We start from the raw sequence: 24,370 nt of genomic DNA, 5'->3' as shown, positions 1-24,370 counted from the left end.
TCCATCAGTCAATCTGTAAGGGTATGTTATAACCACTTATTTATAACCATTTATTTGGATTTCAACTCCGAGTACAGCTGGCTATATTTTGATTAGCTTAGCCTTTCACCTTTTGAATCATCTTCTTAGGGCTTATACTGTCTGGATGACTGACAACATCCATTATTATCAACAACAACTACACAAAATCCTCCTCATGTGTCTTAGGGAATGCCATGTCAATCGAACTCTCTTTTCCCCAGCCCACTCTCCCGTTCCCCAGCCCTGGCTTCGGTCATAGCAGGGAGATCAGTCATTTGTGAATGAGGTACGAGCCTCTTTTTGAGGCAGGTGCTGGGATCGATCCGTGCCCTGGCTCTTCTTCATCCAGCCCCAGAGGAGTGAAGGAGGCTGGGTAGGCATTTCATTTCTGTAATCACTGCGGGGCTACGGCCAGTCAGTTATCCATCATGGCTGGACTTCCTCGGCCTCAAACACAAAATCGGCCCTCAGCAAATTGCACCCTAACTATTGTGAGCCTGCAATCAATCTAGAGGCTGCTGCTGCAGGGCCCTGCTGCCTCATAAGCTCTTAGTGCTGTGTTTAACAGAGGCTAATGTTAAGATTGAGGAGATTGTAGCCATCTTCCCAAACATAACTGGTTATACATTTTTTGTTTCATGATTCACATTTTGATGTCTCTTTCTGTCCATAGGGAATGGCAAGTAAATGTAACATCAAGGTAGGGACCTAAGTAGGTCTCTTGACATTTCTCAAGTAGACTATTGTGATGAAAAGTGGAAGTGCGGGGGAGCCCAGATGCATAGATCCTAGTATAATTGTCTGCATTTGTCATAATTGCAACAAAGGCTGGACAACCAGGCTAACGTGATGCCAAATAGTAGTCTTCGAGTTGATGATGTGGGTTATAACACCCCCTAGTGTCAAAGTCAGGAAAAATATTTCCAAATGACTTCTGATACCAAGCAATTCGTGTGAATGAAAAAACAAGTCAGTACTCTAAACAGTATTCAAAATGAGCAAATTCCAATATCTAGGGCACTAACCAATAGTTCCATACATACTTTGTAAACGACATGTCAGTTAAACCTTGTGGGATAAATGTATCAGGTATTGTACCTTGAGATCAAAGTTATCAAACAATCCAGTTAATAATAATAATCTAATAATAATTTTAGGATTTTATCTCAAACTGTGGCTTCTAAGTTTGGCCATGATGTGCTGGCCTGCCGTGGAGTTCCACCATGACGGCACATGCAAAACAGCTCAGGAGAGCTGCATATGTGTATGCAGTGACCTCTGAGTCATCGAAACCATCCTGAAAAATGTTGAACGCCTGGTTTACCTACTTCCATCTTCTCTCACTCTGAGTGTCAATAATACCTTTTATGGACACAAGTCACAAATGCACTCAGTCTGCACAATAAGTCCAGATTCTATAAATGGCAATGTTTGTTGGTTGTGATACAGCATAAAATATATCTTGTATTCGTTTCTCTTGTCTTTTAATTTCAGTGGCTATTATTAGAACAGACCCTGTGATTAGCAAAGAATGAACCCAATGGAGTAGGCCTAGATTACGTTATAAAATACAGAACAAGGTGTACTCCGTGACATCCGCTGTTACAACACCATGATAGGCCTATACATATAAATAAAATATCTTTATACATAAAGATATTTTATTTATTCCATAAGGATTCAGTGGCTATAATTATAACTGACCATATAATTAGCAACGAATTAGTCTAATTGAGTAGGCCTAGCTTACGTTATAAGCTACAAAACAACATCCGTGACATCCGCTGTTACAACATCATGATAGGCCTATTTATATATTCCATAAGGATTCTACATTTAACCATTTAAGGCTACCTCTACTTCAGAGGAAATAAAAACTTTGACAGCGGATGTTAAGACAGCGTTAATATTCCTGTGCATTTAATGTTTATACCTGAAAGTTTATACATTGACCATAAATATATGGAAGGCTACTAAACTGCAGAGAGACAGGTAAGTCAAAAACAGCATTATATATCATTATGGTGACGCCCTTACCACTTCTGAGACCACACTACTATTTTGATTCGCTCCTGGTACCCCCCCTTGACAGACCTTTGCCTTTGTTGTGATTCGCTGTTCCCAAGTAACGAAGTGCAAGCCATTGATTGGCTGTCTGACATTAAGGAAACGGGAAGCTCTGATGTTGGGTGCGTGATTAACTAACAGCAACCTATCGCAGTCGGAGCATGTTTTGAAGCTTCAGGGTAATCCAAACATCTCTTGAGAAAAAGGCACTATTTGTTAGAGCTACGCACATTTGGATATACCATTCTTTCTTTGTCAGTAACAGGTAGTTGACTGGTCGTTGAAATGGGGTGCTTCTTCTCCAAAAAATCCAGGAGAAAATGTCCTGATAGGGAGCCTGCTCTGTCGGATATCGAAGAGGACGCAACCAACAATATCGATGCGACTAGCACCGAGGTTAATGCCACAGCGTTAAGTACCAACAATACTGAGGAAGCACCAAAACAGTATAGCTGGGACAAACGACCAAAGGTACTGTTGATACGTTTGTTTGTTCAATGCAACAGATGGTTTCACAGCTCTTTGATAACTTAATCCGACCTGAAAATACGGGAGTAATAGCCGCAAAACATTGGGAACATCATAGTAAGTGCAGCCTCCTGTCACTGTGATACCCTACTGAAGGTCCACTCGGACAATTCAGCTAGCAAACTGCCATGTCGATTGCAAGATGTCGTGAAATTTGCAAGGCTCAGATTAGGAAAGTAGTCTATTTTAAGGAGCTGCCACTGTTTGTGCTGGCAAGGATGTGAGCTCATATGTGATAAGCTCTTTTGCTCATTCATTCATGAGTTTATCTTCGAGTATTTATATTTGCATTAAGCATGCAAGTCGCTACTGGGCGTTATAGTTATAGTTGGCTACCGTTACATTATCCATAGAGCTCATTATCGGCTTAAAGACAGTGTACGTACAGTTTACGTGGCCGCATGCTATACAATTGCTCATTAAATCAGCATCCATCAGTATTGAATAGAGCTTACTTATGGAAAAATAGCCTTTTGAATTGTACAACAAATACAGCTGTTTCCTGAAGCTAATTCTCGGATAGTGTTAAAAATGAAGAGGGTGTTGTGGACGTGTGAGAGGAAGACAAAATCGTCGGAGCATTTGAATGATCCCGTATTGAACAAATGCATGTAGGCCTATTTGTGTAATACAATAAACACATGTTTTGACCTTTGTTTATTCACTATGCTCTTTAGTTTTAATTTTCCTATGCTCTTTTAACTGTTTTAATGTTTGTTTTGCTTATATAGGATATATACAGCCGCGGAAAAAATTAAGAGACCACTTCAAAATTATCAGTTTCTCTGGTTTTACTATTTATTGGTATGTGTCAAAGTAAAATGTACATTTTTGTTTTATTCTATAACCTACTGGCAACATTCCTACCAAATTTCAAATAAAAATATTGTCATTTAGATCATTTATTTGCAGAAAAATGACAATTGGTCAAAATAGCAAAAAAGATGCAGTGTCTTCAGATCTCGAATAATGCAAAGAAAACAAGCTCATATTCATTTTTAAACTACACAATACTAATGCTTTAACTTAGGAAGAGTTCAGAAATCAATATTTGGTGGAATAACCTTGATTTAAAATCACAACTTTCATGTGTCTTGGCATGCTCTCCACCAGTCTTTCACATTGCCGTTGGGTGACTTTATGCTACTCCTGGCGCAAGAATTCAAGCAGCTCGGCTTCTTTTCATGGCTTGTGACCATCCATCTTCCTCTTGATCACATTTCAGAGGTTTTTAATGGGATTCAGGTCTCGAAATTGGGCTGGCCATGACAGGGTCCTGATCTGGTGATACTCCATCCACACCTTTACTGGCCTGGCTGTGTGGCATGGAGCATTGCCCTGCTGGAAAAAACACTTCTCAGAGTTGGGGAACATTGTCAGAGCAAAAGGAAGCAAGTTTTTCTTCCGGGACAACGTTGTACTTTGCCTGGCTGAGGTTTGTAAAAGACCATAAGGATTGAACCAAAGCGGACTGGAGGGTCTCCTAGTTCGTCTTCTCTGATGAGTCCAATTTTCAGCTTTGCCCAACACATGGTCGTCTGATGGTAAGACGGAGACATGGAGAGGCCTATAAGCCACAGAATCTTGCACCTACTGTGAAATTGGACTCATCAGAGAAGACGAACTAGGAGACCCTACAGTCCGCTTTGGTTCAATCCTTATGGTCTTTTACAAACCTCACCCAGGCAAAGTACAACGTTGTCCCGGAAGAAAAACTTTTTTCCAGCAGGGCAATGCTCCATGCCACACAGCCAGGCCAGTAAAGGTGTGGATGGAGTATCACCAGATCAGGGCCCTGTCATGGCCAGCCCAATTTCGAGACCTGAATCCCATAAAAAAACCTCTGAAATGTGATCAAGAGGAAGATGGATGGTCACAAGCCATGAAAAGAAGCCGAGCTGCTTGAATTCTTGCGCCAGGAGTAGCATAAAGTCACCCAACGGCAATGTGAAAGACTGGTGGAGAGCATGCCAAGACACATGAAAGTTGTGATTTTAAATCAAGGTTATTCCACCAAATACTGATTTCTGAACTCTTCCTAAGTTAAAGCATTAGTATTGTGTAGTTTAAAAATGAATACGAGCTTGTTTTCTTTGCATTATTCGAGATCTGAAGACACTGCATCTTTTTTGCTATTTTGACCAATTGTCATTTTTCTGCAAATAAATGATCTAAATGACAATATTTTTATTTGAAATTTGGTAGGAATGTTGCCAGTAGGTTATAGAATAAAACAAAAATGTACATTTTACTTTAACACATACCAATAAATAGTAAAACCAGAGAAACTGATCATTTTGAAGTGGTCTCTTAATTTTTTCCGTGGCTGTATATATATATATATATATATAGCACATTGAAATGCCACTGTGTATGAAATGTGCTATCTAAATAAACTTGGCTTGCCTCACAGCATTTTATAGGTAATTGCCATACATTGATTGGCAACTATATCCCACACACTGTTACATGTTTGATAGTCAACAATATTTTCCATGCTGTGTGCATATACTAAGTGGTATTTTTTTTTATCTTGGCTTATTCAGGTTGATCCTAAAGATTTCATGCTGACTGGCCTCAAGGATGTCACAGTGGGGCGCTTGCCAGGCAAGCTGAATGGGCAACAGTTTGTCATCCAAGAGTGTGAAAACTGCTGCATATACGTGTTTGACAATTCCGCCACTATCACCATTGACGACTGTGTGAACTGCAGGATAGTACTTGGACCAGTGAAGGGCAGTGTGTTCTTCAGGGACTGTAAGGACATTAAATGTGTGGTCGCCTGCCAGCAGTTCCGTACACGAGACTGCAAGAAGATGGAGGTGTTTCTGTGTTGTGCCACACAACCCATCATAGAGTCCTCCACGGGAATGAAGTTTGCCTGCTACCAGTACTACTATCCTGATGTGGCCTTCCACTTCAAAGACGCAGGCCTGAGCATCTTCAATAACAACTGGAGCAACATCCATGATTTTACTCCAGTTTCCGGGGAGACCAATTGGAGCTTGCTGCCGGAGGATGTAGCTGTCCTGGACCACGTTCCCCTTCCAGACTCCGAATCAGAGTTTAAGTCCATTCGAATCTCTACTGAAGTAGCACGGAGCATCGTCCCACTAACCAAAGGAAACAGGCGCAAGGGCAGTGACGAGACCTGCCTTTTTGTCTTCTTTGCTGGTGACTACACAACTGCCAATGCCCGAAAACTCATCGATGAGGTGAGCTGTTGTGTTGTTGTTTTTTTAAGATGACAAGTAAAGAAAGAATACTCACAATATTGTACTATCTATTCAAGGATGTGACCGGGTGGTTATTTTGAAGAACTAATATTTAAGGTCAATTGTATTCTGAACAAGACAAAGGACTAACAGAGGAGATCAGCACCTTATGTCCAACCACTGGGATGGTGATTTTATCTGAAGAAGGCTATCTAGTATTGGGTGGGATTAGGCTACAAAAGAGAGTAGAAATATTAAAAATATGTTTGCCACTACGGTGTGGAAATTTACAACCGGTAGTCCGTCCTGTGTAATGCTTACCATGAAGCCCCCTTTCAGACAACTTTTAACAGACTAGCAAGTTATTCTATGAGAACTGGTGAAATAGAAACTACTGCCCGTAGCAAGCTTCTCCTTCCTGAGCAGGAACCCACACTCACTTCCTTCAGCCTCACACCACAGACATTTTGAAATGTTTTAACTTTCCACTCGCTATTAAAGTTGACAAATCTGTGACTCATTCTGTGACTGATGGGTCAGATGTGAGTGCTGCAATTCTACAAAGTAGTACACATTGTCTAAATAGTTTGGGTGTGGCAGTCTCTGAAAGGCCTGTACAGCTGTTTCTTTCTCAGCTGGTGTAGGTTTTCTCATAGCAGGTGACTTGTGGTAGCAGTTCTTTATCTGCGTTTGTGTGGATCGTTTCCACCCCTAAACAATACTGGTGGATGTAACTAATTATACATGTTTAAACAGCTGTAGTCTGGATGTGTACAGGTTCCAACCTAAACTAATTACCTAAGAACTGACAGTCAGGCCTAGTAGTAGATGTAGATGTAGTGGATTTAAATTGCCCTAGCTTATATTAATGGCAACATCCACACCACACACAAGAACAACATGAAGAACAATGTAGTTGGGCAATACTTTCAAAAATGATTGTGTGAATGATAAAAACATTGACAGCCAATCCATTTTAAAGATTTTTTTAAAGCATCACATTAAAACATGGATATTATTTCTGAAAGGTTTTTGTTATTGTTGGTTAGTGTGAACGCTCATATTTTTATAGTTAGAGTTGTCATTATAGTTATCATTGACAGCCCTTAAGAGTTTACTCTGCATGAGGTTGCTGAAGTGTGTGTGGATTATTCAGAAAAGAAGTTCTTTACCTTAACGATTTCTCAATAAGACCTTGTTATTTGTGTCCATCCATGCACAGGCAACTGCAAAGGGCTTTCCGCTGGTACAAACCAAAGAAGTGTCCATGCGTCCCGAGGATGTGCAAAGAGTGTTTGGAAACAACTCAGAGAGCCTCATTGAGTGGATTGCCAAAGGTAAGAGTAGCCTGTGTCAGTAAATGTACAACTCATGGCAAGTGTCTTTACATCAAGGATATAGCAGCACCTAGCACTGTAACATCAATATACAGTCACTGTGGAACTGAGTTGAAAGCTTATATAGGCAGCGCTAAAATTCATATTTTGTCTGTTTTGTTATGGTTTGTTTATTCATCTGTATTATGTACACTCAATCATGGCATTCCTGCAAAAGAGCCCAGTGCTCAGTCAATTCTTCCTGAATAAATAATAATGATGATGATGATATCTGTGACTATAGGTGCAGTTGTTGCTTTGGAGTTTAATGGAGACGGTGTGGTGGCGGCCTGCCGTAACATTGCCAGTGATGTCTTCAGTGGAACCAAGGTAACTCTAACAAACACCTTATTTATCTGTATTGATCTATAGAGGAGTTATGGATATGTAGTTGTGTTCTTCCAAAGATGTTAAAGTTTTATTGAACTGTTTTGTGTTTTGCTCAGGTTTTTGTCTCTGAAAACAAGGATACAGCTTCCCGAGATGTGGACAACTTTTTCAACTTCGCTGACATGCAAATGGGCTTGTGATATTCAGGCACAAAAATAACACAACACATCGATATAGGTTTTTTTTTTTTTTTTTAATAATAATTAGTTTTCTGGCCGTCCAATTTTGTCTGGCAGTATTGTAAATTTAGTTGCGGACAGTCAACTTCATTTTACAGCAATCACTTATCTCTTGTCAAAACCACTATTTACCTTTGCAGATGAGCCTATTTATTGAATGTATCTTTATAGTACTTTTATTCTATGTGCATTGACTTCACGCCATTCTGTATGTGATGCATTGAATAACTGTCATCTTTATCGTGCAAAGCATTCAGTTTGATAGTAAACTTAAACAAGCACACAAGACAATCTGATTTTTAGTTCTTTTGGCATGTTGAATGTGTTTTTTCATAAATGTCACTAGGTATTTATTTAATTCTAGTTCTAGCAAGAGACAGCAGAAAAATGTTAAAAAACAATATATGATTATACATTACTGATACATTTTCTAAGATTTTCTATAGCTGGTTGAGATGTATATATTGTAGTTATTGATAATGACAAGAGGTTGTTCAACCAAGGTGTTTTGAATATTGTATTGCGCTGTGTCTGAGACATTTTTGCCTCTTTGTCAGTCTTTTGAAAAGTCTTTTATTTTGTATATCCATTGTCTAATATGTCCATGTACCCATCTGTTTTGTTGATGATCCTCGATGTTTGGTAGTTGTAATATGATTGAAACAACTTTAAGACACAGTTGCCCTAAAGTTTTTTTTTTTTTTGGTCTCATCTGTGAGTTTCGGAATCGTCAAGAGTACACTGATCTGTCCTGTGACCAAAAAACAAATGATGCAGCATTTGTACATGTGTCAAACCAGGTTTAAAATGTGCTTTGTACTTCTGAATGTCTGTTTTCATATTCATGTTTAAACAATTTTACAGAGCTGATTGTTAGTTTTTTCTTTTGTGCAAGAGGGGTAGAGAAGTGGACACCAGGCACATACACAGTACTGACAAATGGGGATAAGCACAGGATTAGAAATTGCTGGCTAATGTCGGAAGGCAACCTCAATTTCCACAGTGTAATTCTGTGACCGCTATCAGCCCAGACCTGGTGTTGTATTCTGAGTGTGACGGATTGTTTACTTTATTGAGTTAAAGATTCTCTTTTAAGTTGTGATTGAGGAAGCCGGCAACAATAAGAAGCTATAGCAAGCACACACAAGACCAGTGGAGATAGGTTTCAGAGACTTTGTAGCTAAATCAATCACAATGATTCTATTGGATTTTGGTTTTTGAGGACGGTCACTCAATGGAGTTCTAAAGGAGTTGTTTGAGGCTGCTGAAAAAGCGAGCGAGTGGTTATGGCTGAGGCACTCACAGATTACTTGGGTACATGTGAATTAATCTGAATCATGTGAAGAAAATTGTTGAAGCAGGATGTTTGGGTGTCTACAATGACCAGAGTTCATATCCCATTTTATTCCCTTACCCTAACCTGGGTTCATAATCCCGAGGGTTCTCCCTCCTGAACCCCTAACCTGGGTTTGCATCCAATTCCTACCCTTACCGTTACCCGGGTTTAAGTATTGTATGATGGTTGTAGTTTCACCCTGATGTTATATAATACTTAGGTAAGGTTGTTGGATGTTAGTACTTGCATGTGACAGTGAGAGGTTTGTCTGCTGAGGGAAGTCACCGACCAATAGCACTGGGAATAAAACAGCTTTTCCTGTGTTTCATTAAAACTATCAAAAAACTGGAGACTCATTTGAAATTATGATTTACAATTAACCACTTTATACTAAAAATATCCTTATCTCTTTAATGTATATTCATTTTAAATATGCCTATGTTTACATTTTTACCCCACCCCCACATCCCTATGAATGGGATGTAGGCCTAGTTTTGATGCCAGCTCGGTGGAATCGTGTACAGAATAGTGATGGGAATTTCGATTCACTTAGAAGATTCATAGTCCTTTGAGTGAATCACTAAAAAGATCCGAATCTTTTGAGTCCTTTGAATCTGAATCAGTCGAAATTTTGTCGCTGAATGAGCCCAGCAGCCCACTCCCTAGTGCCTAATGCGCACGCTCACAGCAAACCACTGTAATGCAGTTTTGAGGATATCCAGGGGAAATATGCAAGCACACACACACACACACACACACACACACACACACACACACAGTAAGCCTAGATACATTGGACAAATTGTAACATGATAGGCTTGGCTGGTAAGGCAGCTTATCAGAATTAAATAGCCTATGAAATTTCGTAAATTGTGAATAGATACTTATTTTTTATTTTTACTTAATTTAATTGTCATGTTTACAATAAACATATTTCAAGAAAATTGGTTCAGACGAGTTACAGTCGATTTTGACTGAAATAAGTCATCAAATGATTTAAGTCAGCTTATCTACCTTACCTTACACGTTAAACACGGCCTGAAAGTAGCATTAATGCTGTTACAAACGTAGAAAATGAATCTGACGACGGGCCTGCTTGCTGTATAAATCAATTGAGGTTGGGTGAAAGACTTACTCAAACGACTCAGGTGAAATGGGTCGGACTCGTAGGCTATCCGGTTGGGTGAAAGACTAACTCAAAGGATTCAGGTGAAATGGGTCGGACTCGTATCCGGCTGGGTGAAAGACTAACTCAAATGACTCAGGTGAAATGGGTCGGACTCGTATCCGGTTGAGTGAAAGACTAACTCAAAGGACTCATATTGAATGGGTCGGACATATTTTAATATTAAAAAGGATGCAAACATCGGAGATGTCGCCAACGTGCCTATCAGTCTCAGATAGAAGTCACGTTGGCGACATCTCCGATGTTTGCATCCTTTTTAATTTCACCTGAGTCCTTTGAGTTAGTCTTTCACCCAGCCGGATACGAGTCCGACCCATTTCACCTGAATCCTTTGAGTAAGTCTTTCACTCAACCGGATACGAGTCCGACCCATTTCCCCTGAGTCTTTTGAGTTAGTCTTTCACCCAGCCGGATACGAGTCTGACCCATTTCACCCGAATCTTTTGAGTTAGTCTTTCACTCAACCGGATACGAATCCGACCCATGAATTCGCTCAGTCTATGGATCTGGATCTGTGTACAGCTCTGTCTACAGGAAGTTCTTATTCAACCACGCAGCTGGCAGCTCCGGGTCCGTATATCAATATGCTTAATCTAAGTTACTATGCAGATGAAAAACGGATGTGTTAATGTTGTTATAGACCTACAGTTTGATGACATTCGTGCATTGTTTTAATAATGTCGTCCGTAGCAGCGAGAACCGAAAGATTCGGGTTAATTGAGACCACGGACTCGTGACTCATGGGTGAATGTAAGGATTCGGATCTTTGAATCCGATTGACTCAGATTCAACCACCACTAGTACAGAACGTAGCGGCTATGCGGATAGCTAAGGAAAACGGCTTGCAAGAGGCGGAGTCTAGGACCCTGAGGCTCGGGCGGTACAATAGAGCTGTTGTGCCGTGGAGGAAAAGAGATTGCAGCTCTGGGAAATTGACAGTGTGGAATTGGAAAAGAAAAACAAAGAATATTCTTATTTCTTTTATATCCACCGAACCAGCTCGTCAATAACTTTCCGAAAGACAGTGCTGCTCATAATCAACTCCTGTAGCTCATTTTGGATCTACGGTAAGGTCGTGACATGAACAATACTGCTCGTGTTTAGAGGGCTCAGTATGCCAAGGCTTGCCCTGGATGGTTTATCCATGCAGCTAGGCCTGCTTCCTCTTGTGCTACCATTGAGGGATATTTCGGGGTTTATCTTGAAATTACAACAGTGTGAAACGTTCCTCCCGCTGTTTTTGTCGTGCCGATTTCATTGCTGGAATATCAGTGGTTGTAGGCTCTGTACGTATATTTTAGGAAGTGTTATTTTGTCACGAGTAACGTTACTGGTGGCGCCCTCGTTTGATTTCGGCTAGTCGCAAGCACTGTCCTCGTCATCTACGGCGGCTCGAGTTTGGCGCCAAGGCCGTCAGAAAATCTTCTGAGGGAAAGACATTTTCTGAAAATGGCCATAGGCATTAAACGGAGATGTTCCATGTAGGTATGCCATATACCGACTCACTTTATTTCCCAATTTGACACGTGCAATTTTGTAGTCAAGTGGAAAGCTTGGTTATGCCACCCAGCTATGGGACTGAGATAACTGTGCCAATGGAAGATTGGTCGTAACCTGCAATGTATCCTCTCTATTTCTGGACAGTTTGACAGTTAGCATTACGTACTATTTAGTTATCGGGGAGGACATATGTCCCTAAGAACAGCACAGTGTACAGGTCTGTGGTAATTTAACGACGCGTTAAGTTATTCATTCGTTATATATCATTATTAAATAATTTCACTTAGATGCTGACCTCAGCCTGCTATGTTCTTTATCAGACATAATTCATTGACATAAAATATGTGTTTTATGACGTTTACATCAGTTACTTGATCAAACGTTGCATGTTAAGACATTGTGCTGTAGTCTTGTGTGCGGTTACCTCATGATAGAAGTTAAAGTTACAACCCCTGCCTAGTAAGTCGACAGAAAAAACTCACTGTAGTTGAGCTGTGTGAATATCAACAGACAATTGAGGTGGGGGCAGTGAAGGCTTAGTACAATGACCGCTTGCAGTACAATGAAAGGTGGTGGTAATGGAGTTGGTGGAACGGAAGTAGTTGTGGAGGAATTTTGGAATGCCTCCCAAAAGCGTCCGATTTACTCCCCTCCCATGTGGATCTGTGGTGACTGCAGGGACACGGACATTGGCAAAAACGAGGCCTCCTTTCTTTACTATCTGCTCAGTAAAGCACTGTAAGCAAGATAAGTTTCCCTACTCAAAATACATATGGACTAGATAGTATGCAGGACCAAATTGATTGAAAATACAAAAAAACAAGTGTTTTCTTTGACCACCATGTTTAAAGCCACATCTTTTAACTCATTTGCCAGTGGTTTTGGTCTGCTCTTTGTAACCTCTGCAGTTCATTTAAAGACCGTCTAAAGGCCTGTGAAACCATGCAGAGTTAACCAGCAAGAATACAGAGCCACCGCCAGGGCAGAGGTGGAATGCTCCCTCCTCACCCTAAGCTGGAGGTGATGGTGATGTGGCCAGGGCTGTGTATTGTGTTTATTCATTGGTGGGGTAAGAGGAGGGTGGCCTAATCAATGGAGGAGACAAATGGAGAGGACCCTGAAAAGCTGCCAAGGCTCAGATGTTTTTATGCTGATAGGAATATTTTTTTAAAATCTTTTTTAGAAAATGAACCCCACCCCTCTCCTCAAATTCTAATATTTACTTAAGAAAATATGTACAAAATTCTAGAAATATTGAGGCTAATGCTCCATACTTAGTGTTTAACTCTCAAAACAACCTTGTGCAGGTTGTATTACAAGTCAAAAGTTTATGTACCTGCAAACACAAACAAGGTTCGTTCCATAAGGAAACAGAAGTGTAATTTGGCTTTGAACTGAATAAACAACATCCAAATGCACAACTCAACGTTGTCTTTGTCGGTCCGATGCCTGTTCTTAGAGGTAGGGGACAATAATAATCAGTCGGACATGGTTTAAAACAGTAATTGCTTTGTTGGAAAGATCAAATTTGTTTTCTTTATTTCTTTGGGCTAGTTGGTGTGAGCTTTTATTTTCTTATGCACTGCTGAAGGAGAAGTGCCCCAGGCAAAAACCGGTTCCAGTAACAGCCTTCCTAACCTGGGTGGCCCATCTCTGTATAGAGAGGTCCTTGTTCCCAGCCAGCGGAAGAAGGGACAAGCAGATGCAGAAGGATGGACTCTCTTTTTATTCTCTCCATTGTTGTGTGAGGCCGTGCTTTTGTTCTCTGACTGGAGGATGGCCCGTGAACACTTTGCCATTAGAACCCCCCTGGTCGTTATGGCACACAATCATGCCCTGTGTGTGTGTGTGTGTGTGTGTGTGTGTGTCTACGTTTGTGTGTGTGTACATGTGTATGTGTGTGTGAGACAGAGAGAGGCTAGGCAGTCAGCTGCAGATGTCGGCCCACTAGTACTTGAGCTGAGTGGCAAACCGGCCTGTTTGTGTCACCAGCGAGACCTGGACCCTCCACCCGCCCTGCCCCACTGGAACCAGTGTGGCCTCTGCAGTGTACACAGCCAGGCCTGTGGTATGTGTGAGGATTTAAACAAACAAAAGGAAAATCCAGCCCAATACAGACCATCTCAAGTCAGGTTTTTTTTCTCCATCAGCATAATTGTATCTGGCTAAACCCCAACGCTGTTTATTTGAGACTTGCGGTGCATTTTAAATGCGTGTGAAACTGTATTTATTTAAATTACTTTTTACTTACTGCTACTCATTACTTCTTTTAAAAGACAGTAGAAATAAGGATGCTTTAAACCATTTTACGAATCTCTAGAAACGTAATGTCTAAGGAGGAATTTGTAACATATATATTATATTCATATATATTGTATGAACACACATGCAGCCATACACGTATGTTTGTGTGTATGTATAGACACACACATACACAGAGCCAGTCATCTTGATTGCAGAGTCCAGGCATCTTTCACAGCCCAGTAGGCTGATCAGTGATGCTAATGCATTGTAAACCCATTGACATCTGGTGTGTGGGGTCAGTCTCGGCTCTTGTGAAAACACGCCTGCTCTGCTGATGGTGCTATATTGTTCTCTATTCTAAGCCTGGCCGCCCCTGTCGCTCACTACCATAGACATAGAATAAGTGTAGAATAAGAATAATCTATTCTTATGTCTATGCTCACTCCGACTGACTGAAGAAGCCCTGTGTAGTCTGACCACTCAGCTTCCTGTTTGGCCGACCTACAGCGTGCTCGCCAGAATTACGCCACCTCCTGTACCAGACACTAGTTAAGCACTTCAGGTCACAGGAGGAAGCTGTAGTCAGGTGTGTAACCGGCACAGCCGAAGCTTTGCCAGGCCTGTTACGCTCACCCATACACTTAAACGCACACTGCTACCGCAGCACCTTCACGTGACGCCACCCTACCGTGGAAGTGAGTGATTGACATTCTCTGCATTCCTGGGTGGCTGCTGGACATGAAGGGACTTATGGGTACCCTTCTTCTCTGAGACCGTTACAGTCTGTCTCTCTTTCTCTATTTCTCACTGCAGTCAGATTTCATTTTGAGGTGTCTCCTGCTCTTAATGTTTTTCAGTGGGAAGGGTAGCAGCATGTTTTAAGTCTAGGCTCAAAACTCACCTTTTCACATTATCCTTCCCAGCTTCCTAACCCTCCGTCTGCAGCCCCATCTGTAACTCTGTATATGTCTCTTGTTGTCATTGCCGTCTCTGTTCCTGTTGTCATTGTTTCTGTTGTTCAGTCTGTCTACTGTTGCTCGTCTCATATTGTAATTATTTGTTTACTTATTTTTACTTTATTTTATTTATATCACAATTTTTTTATGTACAGCACTTTGGTCAGTGAAAGCTGTGTTAAATGTGCTTTATAAATACATTTTACTTACTTACTTTACTAGGAAGTTGATATCACTACTAGCTGCACTGACACAATAGATTAAGAGATGGTCAGAGCAGGCTAAAATTGTTTTGTGGTTTTTATGGTCGATAGTAAGTCCACATAGTAAGGTAAGAGACTATTTCTGCTCTGCTTTTAAGGTTTAAGTATGCAGCCTCAAGTACGTCATGGTTATAGGCTCCTATTCATAACTTCAGTAAACTTAAAGAGATAAGTGAGTGTGCAGTTTTGGTCTGTGTGACTGATTCATAAATAGCCTGTGTCTGCGGCCATGCCACGCACCTCTTTCAACACTCCTCTCACCTCACATGGGGAATGTGTGGCACTTCCTTCTCATGAAGACAGTCACAATCACAAGGGCTGCTGGGAGTTGTAGTTTGTTTGAATTGGACCATGTGGGTTTGGGAAAAAACTCCCCGGCAAAGTCAGTGGGACAGAGCCTCATTCAGAAAAGCCCTTTGTGAGCTCTGAGTTTACTGTGTGCAGCCTCGGTTCAGTTTATATATGCATTTGACTGAGGCCCAGCAACGTCCAACTTGGCTGTAAGTCATAGTGACACTGGGCCATAGTCGATGCAGTCCCAGTGCTCTCTCTCACTCACATACACACACACACACACACACCAACTCTCTCTCACACACACACACACACAAACTGTCTCTCACATATACACACACACACACCAATTCTCTCTCTCACACACACACACACACTCTGACTGTGCAACTGTATGCCCCATGCCCTTGACTGACTGTCTCCCCATGCTGTTTGTAGGGATGAGAGGAGGACAGAGCCAGCCCATCAGAGAAACTCACTAGCATGCTCTTGGACTTCAAATTTATGGTGAGTGTGGAGTGGGAGTGCCCAATAAGTGATACCTAATAGCACTGTTTACACATGTTTTAAGTTTTAATTAATGCTGTAACTCTCTACCAATAGCACAGTTTACACATGTTTTAAGTTTTAATTAATGCTGTTACTCTCTATCAATAGCACAGTTTCAAGTGTTTTAAGTTTGAATTCATGCTGTTACTCTGTAGCAGCTTCTAAAACGACTGCACACGGTTCAATCAGTGTTAACCACTTCTGTCTTTACTCTGCCTTGAAGGATACAAAAGGATGAAACGTCTCAGGTGTTCAAGCAGCAGTGACAGCTCTGACAATGAGAGTGAGTACAGCCTTCCCTGCTCTGAGACACAGTCTGTCTGCAGTGCCTCTTTGCTGCGTCACGGAGAATAATCCAGCTGAGGACTGGAAAGCTCAACGTTGTCCCTAATATGTGGAGGTGGAAACTGAAACATTGAAAAGATGACGCTAACTTTTTTTTCATTTGACACATGTAGGTCCTTCAACCTCCTTTTCCTCCAACAAGTATGGGAGTAAACCTGGAACCCCCGCCTCCAACCCTAAGAAACCGGCAGAGGTGAGCCTTCAGTGTTCCTGCAGCGATCTTTTACAGTGTCAGATTTGAGCCTTCAGTGATCTTTAACAGTCTCAGATTTGAGCCTTCAGTGATCCTTGCAGCGATCTTTTACTGTGTCAGATTTGAGCCTTCAGTGTTCCTGCAGCGATCTTTTACTGTGTGAAAGATTATGCTGTAAATGTGTCAGATTTGAGCCTTCAGTGTTCCTGCAGCGATCTTTTACTGTGTCAGATTTGAGCCTTCAGTGTTCCTGCAGCAATCTTTTACTGTGTCAGATTTGAGCCTTCAGTGTTCCTGCAGCAATCTTTTACTGTGTCAGATTTGAGCCTTCAGTGTTCCTGCAGCAATCTTTTACTGTGTCAGATTTGAGCCTTCAGTGTTCCTGCAGCAATCTTTTACTGTGTCAGATTTGAGCCTTCAGTGTTCCTGCAGCAATCTTTTACTGTGTCAGATTTGAGCCTTCAGTGTTCCTGCAGCAATCTTTTACTGTGTCAGATTTGAGCCTTCAGTGTTCCTGCAGCGATCTTTTACAGTTTCAGATTTGAGTTGGGTTACCTTAAAGGCTCATTCCACGATCCTGGAGCACGGAAGGGAGAGGTTTAATTTGATTGGCTGTAGCTCAAATGGCAATGACCTTTATTTACCAGAATGGGAGACTGTACCTTTAAATGATATGTGGGTTGTTGTGCCATCAGGTGTTCAGAAAAGACCTGATCAGCGCCATGAAGCTGCCCGACTCCCACCATGTCTCCCCGGAGGACTACTACCTGCTGGCCGACACCTGGAGACAGGAGTGGGAGAAGGGGGTACAGGTGCCCGCCAGCCCTGACACCATCCTCCACCCCTCACTCAGGTGTGTGCATAACACTTATCTCTCTCTCTCTCTCTCTGTCTGTCTGTCTGTCTCTCTCTCTCTCTCTCTCTCTCTCTCTCTCTCTCTCTCTCTCTCTCTCTCTCTCACTCTCGCTCTGTCTCTCTCCGTCTGTTTGTCTCTCCCTTTCTCTCTCTCTTTGTCTCTGTTGGTCTCTCCCTTTCTTTTGTCCATCTCTCTTTCTCTCGCTTTGTCTCTCTCCGTCTGTTTGTCTCTCCCTTTCTCTCTCTCTTTCTCTCGCTCTCTCTTGGTCTCACCCTTTCTTTTGTCTATCTCTCTCTGTCTTTCTCTCTATCTCTCTTTTTCTCTGTACAAAAACATTAATAGTGTAAAATAGCTGCATTTCATTTGTCTGCTCCATGAAGTGTTGAATTGTTTATTAAATGGAAGTCATTTTAATGAGATTTGATGTCATTAGAACGCATGCCTGGCAAATGTCTGCCAATCTGTTGACCTTTTTAATGGCTGTTTTTTTGTTTTGTTTTGTTTGTTTTTAAACACACCAAGCATGTCTCAAACAAATTCCAGACGGTGAATGCACATTTTAAGACAGGTTCTTTTTGTGTCTTCCTGTTTGCAGGGCCATTGCAGAGAAGCCAAAGGAGCTGCTGTACTCCAGGCCAAGGAAGTACATCCAGTGCTGGAGCCAGGATGCAGCGGATACGGGCTACGTCAACATCAACGAGCTGGCTGAGGCCATGTGTCGCTATGACCTGGACGACATGGACCTCTACTGGCTGAGGGAGTTGAACGGGGAGCTGGTCCTAATGGGTGAGCATCGCTAGAGGAGGTTCAGATGGGGGTGGAGGTGTCATGGAGTTTGGGTCAAAGGTCAGATTACAGGGGGAAGTTTGCTGAGTCATGATTTGGAAGAATTCCATGCTACCTTCCTTGACCAAAAAAAAGCTTGTATACCCCTGATACTGTTGTGAATGTAAACTTTGACATTTTTGTTATTATTACAGAAGTATTAATCCTTTAACATATGGTCTATAACAGATTTAGATCACTAGGGGCTGGTCCATGGCTCAGGTTCTTGCGGCAAGATGGTTCAGCCTCTGTCAGGAGTGGGTTTGCTGCCTGCATCCTCGGCAGCATCTTTGCCTTTTACCAGGGGCAGAATTGGGAAACAAAACAAAGGAACGAAAAAAAAAGCATGGGTGCCCATGATAAATTAGTGAGCCAAAGGTTTGGCTTGAAGACACTTCAACACATCTTTAGGCTACAGAAATCAATCCCAAATGTGCTAAACGGCAAAATGTCTACAACCCCAACATGCTAGGATTAACAAAATATTTAAAATGTTTTGGCCCAGCAGCCTTAAGCCCTGGTCTGTATTTGTTTTGCGTTGACTGTTGTTGTTGTGCCTCGCAGGGGAGATGCCTGTTGACGAGCTGACGATGGAGCGTGCCATGGAGGCCCTGGAGAGGCAGTGTCACGAGAACATGAACTATGCCATCGAGACGGAGGAGGGCCTGGGCATCGAGTACGACGAGGACGTCATCTGTGACGTGTGCCGCTCCCCCGACAGTGAGGAGGGCAACGACATGGTGTTCTGTGACAAGTGCAACATCTGTGTGCACCAGGTTAGACACCCGTTGTGCTTACTAGTTGTGCTTAGTAGCAGTGTGGTAGTGTACTTACATTGTTAGCTACCACTGTCTGTGTAATTCCCTGAGGGTGTAATTAGTCGTAGACAGTGAACTCATAACTGGGGAAAAATTGTAACATGAAATAGTGTTAATACAACAGTACAGTGATGTTTTTAACATAAGATGGTCATTTCAAGTCCTGGATCGGTGGTGCAAAAGGGAAGGTTAACACTGATCTCTTGACTTGTTGTCATAGAAGGATTTAGTGAGTGGTTGTCATGGAAATATCGGTTGCCCCAACATGGAAATTCCCTAAGTCACCTGTGCTTCTTCCAGGCGTGCTACGGTATTGTGAAAGTCCCCGACGGGAACTGGCTCTGCAGAACATGTGTGCTCGGCATCAACCCCCAGTGCCTACTGTGCCCCACAAAGGGGGGCGCTATGAAGGCCACCCGAGCGGGCACGAAGTGGGCACACGTCAGCTGTGCACTCTGGATCCCAGAGGTAAAACCAGACGCCAGGCTGCTCACTTAATACAAGCTTCACTCTTCGGTTCTGCAGTGTTCCGTTCTGGCGAAATGTTGATCCTTCAGCTTAAATAACACTCCTCTCTCTCTTGAAGCAACGTGTTGATTGGCTGTAATAGTGCATGGCCTGGTCCGAGCCACTATGTTTGTTTCCCATTTACAGAGCCAGGACTGTATACAGCACACACATACAGAACAGACAGCAAAAGGGCCACTTCACTGAGTTTGACAAAGATGTGTATTGAATTAGAATTGTGGACTGGACTGGACACATTTAGTCATTTAAGGTCTTGTGTGGAAGGTTTTTATTGATATATATAAATATCTGGTCATTCTATCTCTGCAGGTGAGCATTGCCTGTCCAGAAAGGATGGAGCCCATCACCAAAGTCTCTCACATTCCACCCAGCCGCTGGTCCCTCATATGCAGCCTCTGCAAGACGAAGACTGGAGCCTGCATACAGGTATGGAGAGGTGTGACTGACAGAGTGCCATCCCTCAGTTGAGTTCTGGGTTCAAGGCCGGGTGGGGCGAATGCTCTCTCTCCCTCTCATTGCAGTGGGGAGTTTTGCTGTGAGAGGTGTGGGGAGAGAGTGACGCTAGTTAATGTGGTGCCACCATAGCTGACCATGAACCTGTGAGCGAGGAGTAACCAATGAGAAACAACAATATCTGATAAAGATGTACGGTAAAGAAAATAGTCACGTGTTGGATTTTCTCTCCCTTTCGCAGTGCTCAGTTAAGAACTGCACCATTCCCTTCCACGTGACCTGTGCCTTCGAGCACAGCCTGGAGATGAAGACCATCCTGGACGAGGGAGACGAGGTCAAGTTCAAGTCCTACTGCCTGAAGCACAGCAAGCCCAAAGACGGCGAACCGGGCCTGAGCCCGGCTCGGCCCAAGCCTCCAACGGAGACGGAGAAGGTGGGCCTGCGGGCCCAGAAGCTGCTGGAGCTGGAGGAGGAGTTCTACTCGCTGGTGCAGCCGTGCCAACTGGCCCAGGAGCTCGGCCTGTCCGAGGCCCTGGTGGACTTCATCTTCCAGTACTGGAAGCTGAAGAGGAAGAGCAGCTACAACAGGCCACTGCTGCCCCCTAAAGAGGAGGAGGAGAATCTGCTGCTGCAGCCGCAGGAGGACAGCATCCACACGCGCATGCGCATGTTCATGCACCTGAGGCAGGACCTGGAGAGGGTGAGTGGGGCGGCCACACTCCTAGAGTACAGCTTGACGCCTTGCAGCCTGGGGGGGCAGAATGGAGTAAAGTACAAAAGACTATAAGAGAGTAGAATGGAGTAAGGAGAACAGTAAGAGAATATAATGGAGTAAGGAGAACAGTAAGAGAATATAATGGAGTAAGGAGAACAGTAAGAGAATAGAATGGAGTAAGGAGAACAGTAAGAGAATATAATGGAGTAAGGAGAACAGTAAGAGAATATAATGGAGTAAGGAGAACAGTAAGAGAATATAATGGAGTAAGGAGAACAGTAAGAGAATATAATGGAGTAAGGAGAACAGTAAGAGAATAGAATGGAGTAAGGAGAACAGTAAGAGAATAGAATGGAGTAAGGAGAACAGTAAGAGAATAGAATGGGGCAAACGGAACTGTAAATGCATTTGGCAGGGTTCTGCTAGTATCATACCATAGAAGTAGTGGAATGTCCATGAGGGTAATTCTTATGTGGAGGGGAACCCTACTTTAAACGGGGACTTCCATGGCGATTATTGCGATGGCTATTAATAAGCACATGAACGCACCGTCGCATCTTATGCCTGTGATTAATGTTGTTGTTGTTGGAAATTTCTTTATTGGGAATAACCCCTTGAGATGTACCATCTCGTTTTCAATGTACCAGTTATGGAACAAACAATATGCATCATCAGCGACCCCATAGGTTTATTGTATTTCTATTCTTTACATGGAACAGCCTCGTTATGAATGGGGTGTCCACTCTACTTCCTCTAGTTCAACGGCATGACTGCAAAGCCTCCCGAACACAAATAGGGGTCAGACTCTGCAGTCATATGACAAGGCGTAATGCTGTCCTATTTTATTTATTTTTTCTTCTGACCGGACACAATCTGATTGATAAATGAATGACTGAATGAAAACTTTTCTCTGTTCTCCCAAAAAATCTGCGGTACAACATTACAGCTGCATTTGGCAACTGTTGACCCGGCAGATGATTCTGGATAATGACCAGTGTAGGCTCCAAACACACATTGAAATACATCATCTGTGCTAAGCTGCGAGTTCTCCTTTAGGTCACAGCGTGGTCTGAGTTTGGTTCTGAGTCACAGAGTAGTTATGGAAACATAGTCAAGTAGAAGTTTTAGAAATGTTATGGTATTTGTTATGGAAACTGAACCACTATTTTATTTTTATTTGTTTTCCATTTATATGTTTAATAAAGTTGTAGTAACCTAGCAGACCTTGCTGTATCGTCGTAGTGTTCATATGATGTTGGTGTGGTTTTCTCACGCCTGTCCTCCCTCCAGGTGAGGAACTTGTGCTACATGGTGAGTCGGCGGGAGAAGCTGAAGCTGTCCCAGAGCAAATCCCAGGAGCAGATCTTCAACCTGCACGTGAAGCTCATCAACCAGGAGCTGTGTGCAGGTAAAGTCACTGCAGTGCTAAAGTCTTATGTTGACGCAGGTTTAATAAATGTTTGCAAAAAGGGCCATATGGGGACAAAATCCTTTTGACAAATTGGAAATCTTTTTTGTTAATATACTGAGCTCCTGATTTTTAATCTTATAAACCTTCATAATGCCCACAAACAAAAATTGAAATGTAGTGGCAATACATTTTTCAGTTTCCACCCCTGGCTAAGACATTGCTGTACGGCACAGTCGGGTGTGTTTATCCCATGGTCACTGGACTGGACTGTACGTGATTTTGCATTTACCTGTTGTGTTTGTTTGTCCTCAGGCCTTCCGGTATCCATTCCAGTGGAGAGCTTGCTGTTCCGGCCTCCACCCCGCATCACGCTGAAGCTTAAGATGCCCAAGCTGTCGTTAGGCAACGGCAAAGGCTGCTCCAAATCAGGAAACGGACCCCTGTGCCCAGACAACAGCGGCAACCTGTACAACAGAGTTGGTGGTGGGATGGGGCAGGGCAAACCTCAGCTCCACCACGGCCGTGTACGGAAAGAGGGGCGCACCAACGGCCTGATGCCCGCCTTGACGCACTCTCAGGGTGGCACGAGCAGCGGCCCAACGCTGTCAGGCAAACCGCTGGCGCTGCACCCGGCACTGCAAGGCCACTCCTCCGGTGGGAAGGGCAAAGGGGACCAGGACTGGAGCCGACCGCCGGCGCCACCAAAGTCCAACGGCTTCTTGGAGAAGACCGGTACGATGGGCCAGAGGGACACGTCCTGCCAGACGCCCAGCGAGCCGGACACTCGGGACGAGGTGGTGACGACTGGGGGCAAGGGGGCGGCCTTTCGCAAGTCCTCCATGGAGCACTTCAGCAGGTCCTTCAAGGAGGCCACCGTCAGCCTAGTGCGGACCACAGAGGACCTGCGGGGCTTGGACAAGGCCTCCCGTAAGGGCTCCTCCTCAGCTAAAGATCGGCTGTGGGCCAAGCCCAGTGGGGAGCGGCGGGCGGAAAGCGATGGCTACTGCCCCGACCTGGAACTGAGCGACTCCGAGTCGGAGGCCAAGGGCAAAAAGCGCCAGCGCCCAGGCAGGGCACAGGCAGGCAGCAGCCCTGCGGGGGGGGACTCGGGCAAGGGTGGGGGCGGGGGGCGGGCAAAAGTGTCTTTGGGGTCTAGAACCTCAAAGGTGCAAAGGTGACGACTCTCCAAACGCACATCTCATGAGCACTACTCAACTCAGTCTCTCCCCAACTCTCACTGCCCCCTTAAAAAAAAGTTATGTGACTTCCACGACACTGCAGGTGTCCACAAGTGCCAGGTTTGTCCCCTGATTGTGAGGCTCTGGATGAAGCCATGCCCTCTAGCCACGAAAGATGAGTGTGTGTGCTCTGGAACTGTGGCTTGACCTCAGCTAGCAATGCTAGCAGTGAGTCTACACATGGTCACATGTGTACAGTTCGTTCTAAATGGCGTTCTGGCACATTCTCTTTGGCTGGGACTGACAACAACCAACTTTCTCTGGATGTGCATTGCCTCCGTGTTCTGCAAACAGGGTTTTCTTTTTTTTCTTTCCTTAATAGTTATGGAACTCCACCAGTATCAACCAAGTACGTAGATGGGCCTCAAGTTTGTGTTGTAAATGTTGATGAAGACAAATTTGTTTTTTATGCTGTAAATAGTCACTTATGTCAGAAGAAGCATGTTTACCATGTTTCATGAATAAAGTGGCAAGGTCTCTATGACATTATGCAAAAAATAAAGGCAGTTTTGTTTTTGTTCGTCTGGAAGAAAAAACAAGGTGACGCCTACTGGGTCACTAAATGTTGTCGTAAAAGTTAGCAAGCAAATCCCTTCCGTATTGCTTTCACTGTCTACTGAACTAGCATTAGCATGCTCGCTGTCCTGTCGTTCCTCAAAGATGAAACTGTCTTAAGTAGTGGCTCTTCCATTTGTGTGTTTACGGGGTTGGAAGAGATTCTCTGTATGCCGTGTCTCGTTGAGATGATCAACTTGACATTTGTCTGAGCCTGTTACGTGGATAATTATGGATTCCACTGTTTGTGCTATCGCGGTATCTGTTGCAATGCAATGGCGTATGCAAGAGACAATAATAGTCAGTATCAGGTTATAACGAATGGATGT

At 43.3% G+C, this 24,370-nt stretch overlaps 2 protein-coding genes across 2 annotated transcripts; both read left to right on the top strand.

The window, feature by feature from the left end:
* Positions 1-2,373: 2,373 nt before the first annotated feature.
* Positions 2,374-7,737, top strand: rp2 (RP2 activator of ARL3 GTPase; the record flags this gene model as incomplete). Its single annotated transcript, XM_080860685.1, has 5 exons — positions 2,374-2,559; positions 5,163-5,831; positions 7,054-7,168; positions 7,452-7,537; positions 7,654-7,737. The coding sequence occupies 5 exons, from the start codon at positions 2,374-2,376 to the stop codon at positions 7,735-7,737; spliced, it is 1,140 nt and encodes a 379-aa protein (XP_080716811.1).
* Positions 7,738-11,212: 3,475 nt separating this feature from the next.
* Positions 11,213-24,162, top strand: jade3 (jade family PHD finger 3). Its single transcript, XM_080832706.1, has 12 exons — positions 11,213-11,365; positions 15,994-16,062; positions 16,328-16,387; positions 16,563-16,642; positions 17,338-17,495; positions 18,094-18,284; positions 18,888-19,099; positions 19,442-19,609; positions 19,979-20,095; positions 20,364-20,822; positions 22,128-22,245; positions 22,561-24,162. The coding sequence occupies exons 3-12, from the start codon at positions 16,339-16,341 to the stop codon at positions 23,424-23,426; spliced, it is 2,418 nt and encodes an 805-aa protein (XP_080688832.1). The 5' UTR covers positions 11,213-11,365; positions 15,994-16,062; positions 16,328-16,338; the 3' UTR covers positions 23,427-24,162.
* Positions 24,163-24,370: the final 208 nt, after the last annotated feature.

The sequence above is a fragment of the Sprattus sprattus genome, assembly GCF_963457725.1.
Source record: "Sprattus sprattus genome assembly, chromosome: 2".
NCBI lineage: Eukaryota > Metazoa > Chordata > Actinopteri > Clupeiformes > Clupeidae > Sprattus > Sprattus sprattus.
Note: the sequence above shows the minus strand (reverse complement) of the source record. Positions and strands in the feature narration are given on the sequence as shown.

What these genes read in the sequence shown, in the direction of transcription:
- jade3 (XM_080832706.1), top strand. Translation starts at nt 16,339, where the DNA reads ATGAAACGTCTCAGGTGTTCAAGCAGCAGTGACAGCTCTGACAATGAG. An exon ending in ATCCTCCACCCCTCACTCAG is followed by an intron (nt 17,496 to 18,093) that starts GTGTGTGCATAA and finishes TCCTGTTTGCAG; the next exon opens with GGCCATTGCAGAGAAGCCAA. An exon ending in GTGCACTCTGGATCCCAGAG is followed by an intron (nt 19,610 to 19,978) that starts GTAAAACCAGAC and finishes CTATCTCTGCAG; the next exon opens with GTGAGCATTGCCTGTCCAGA.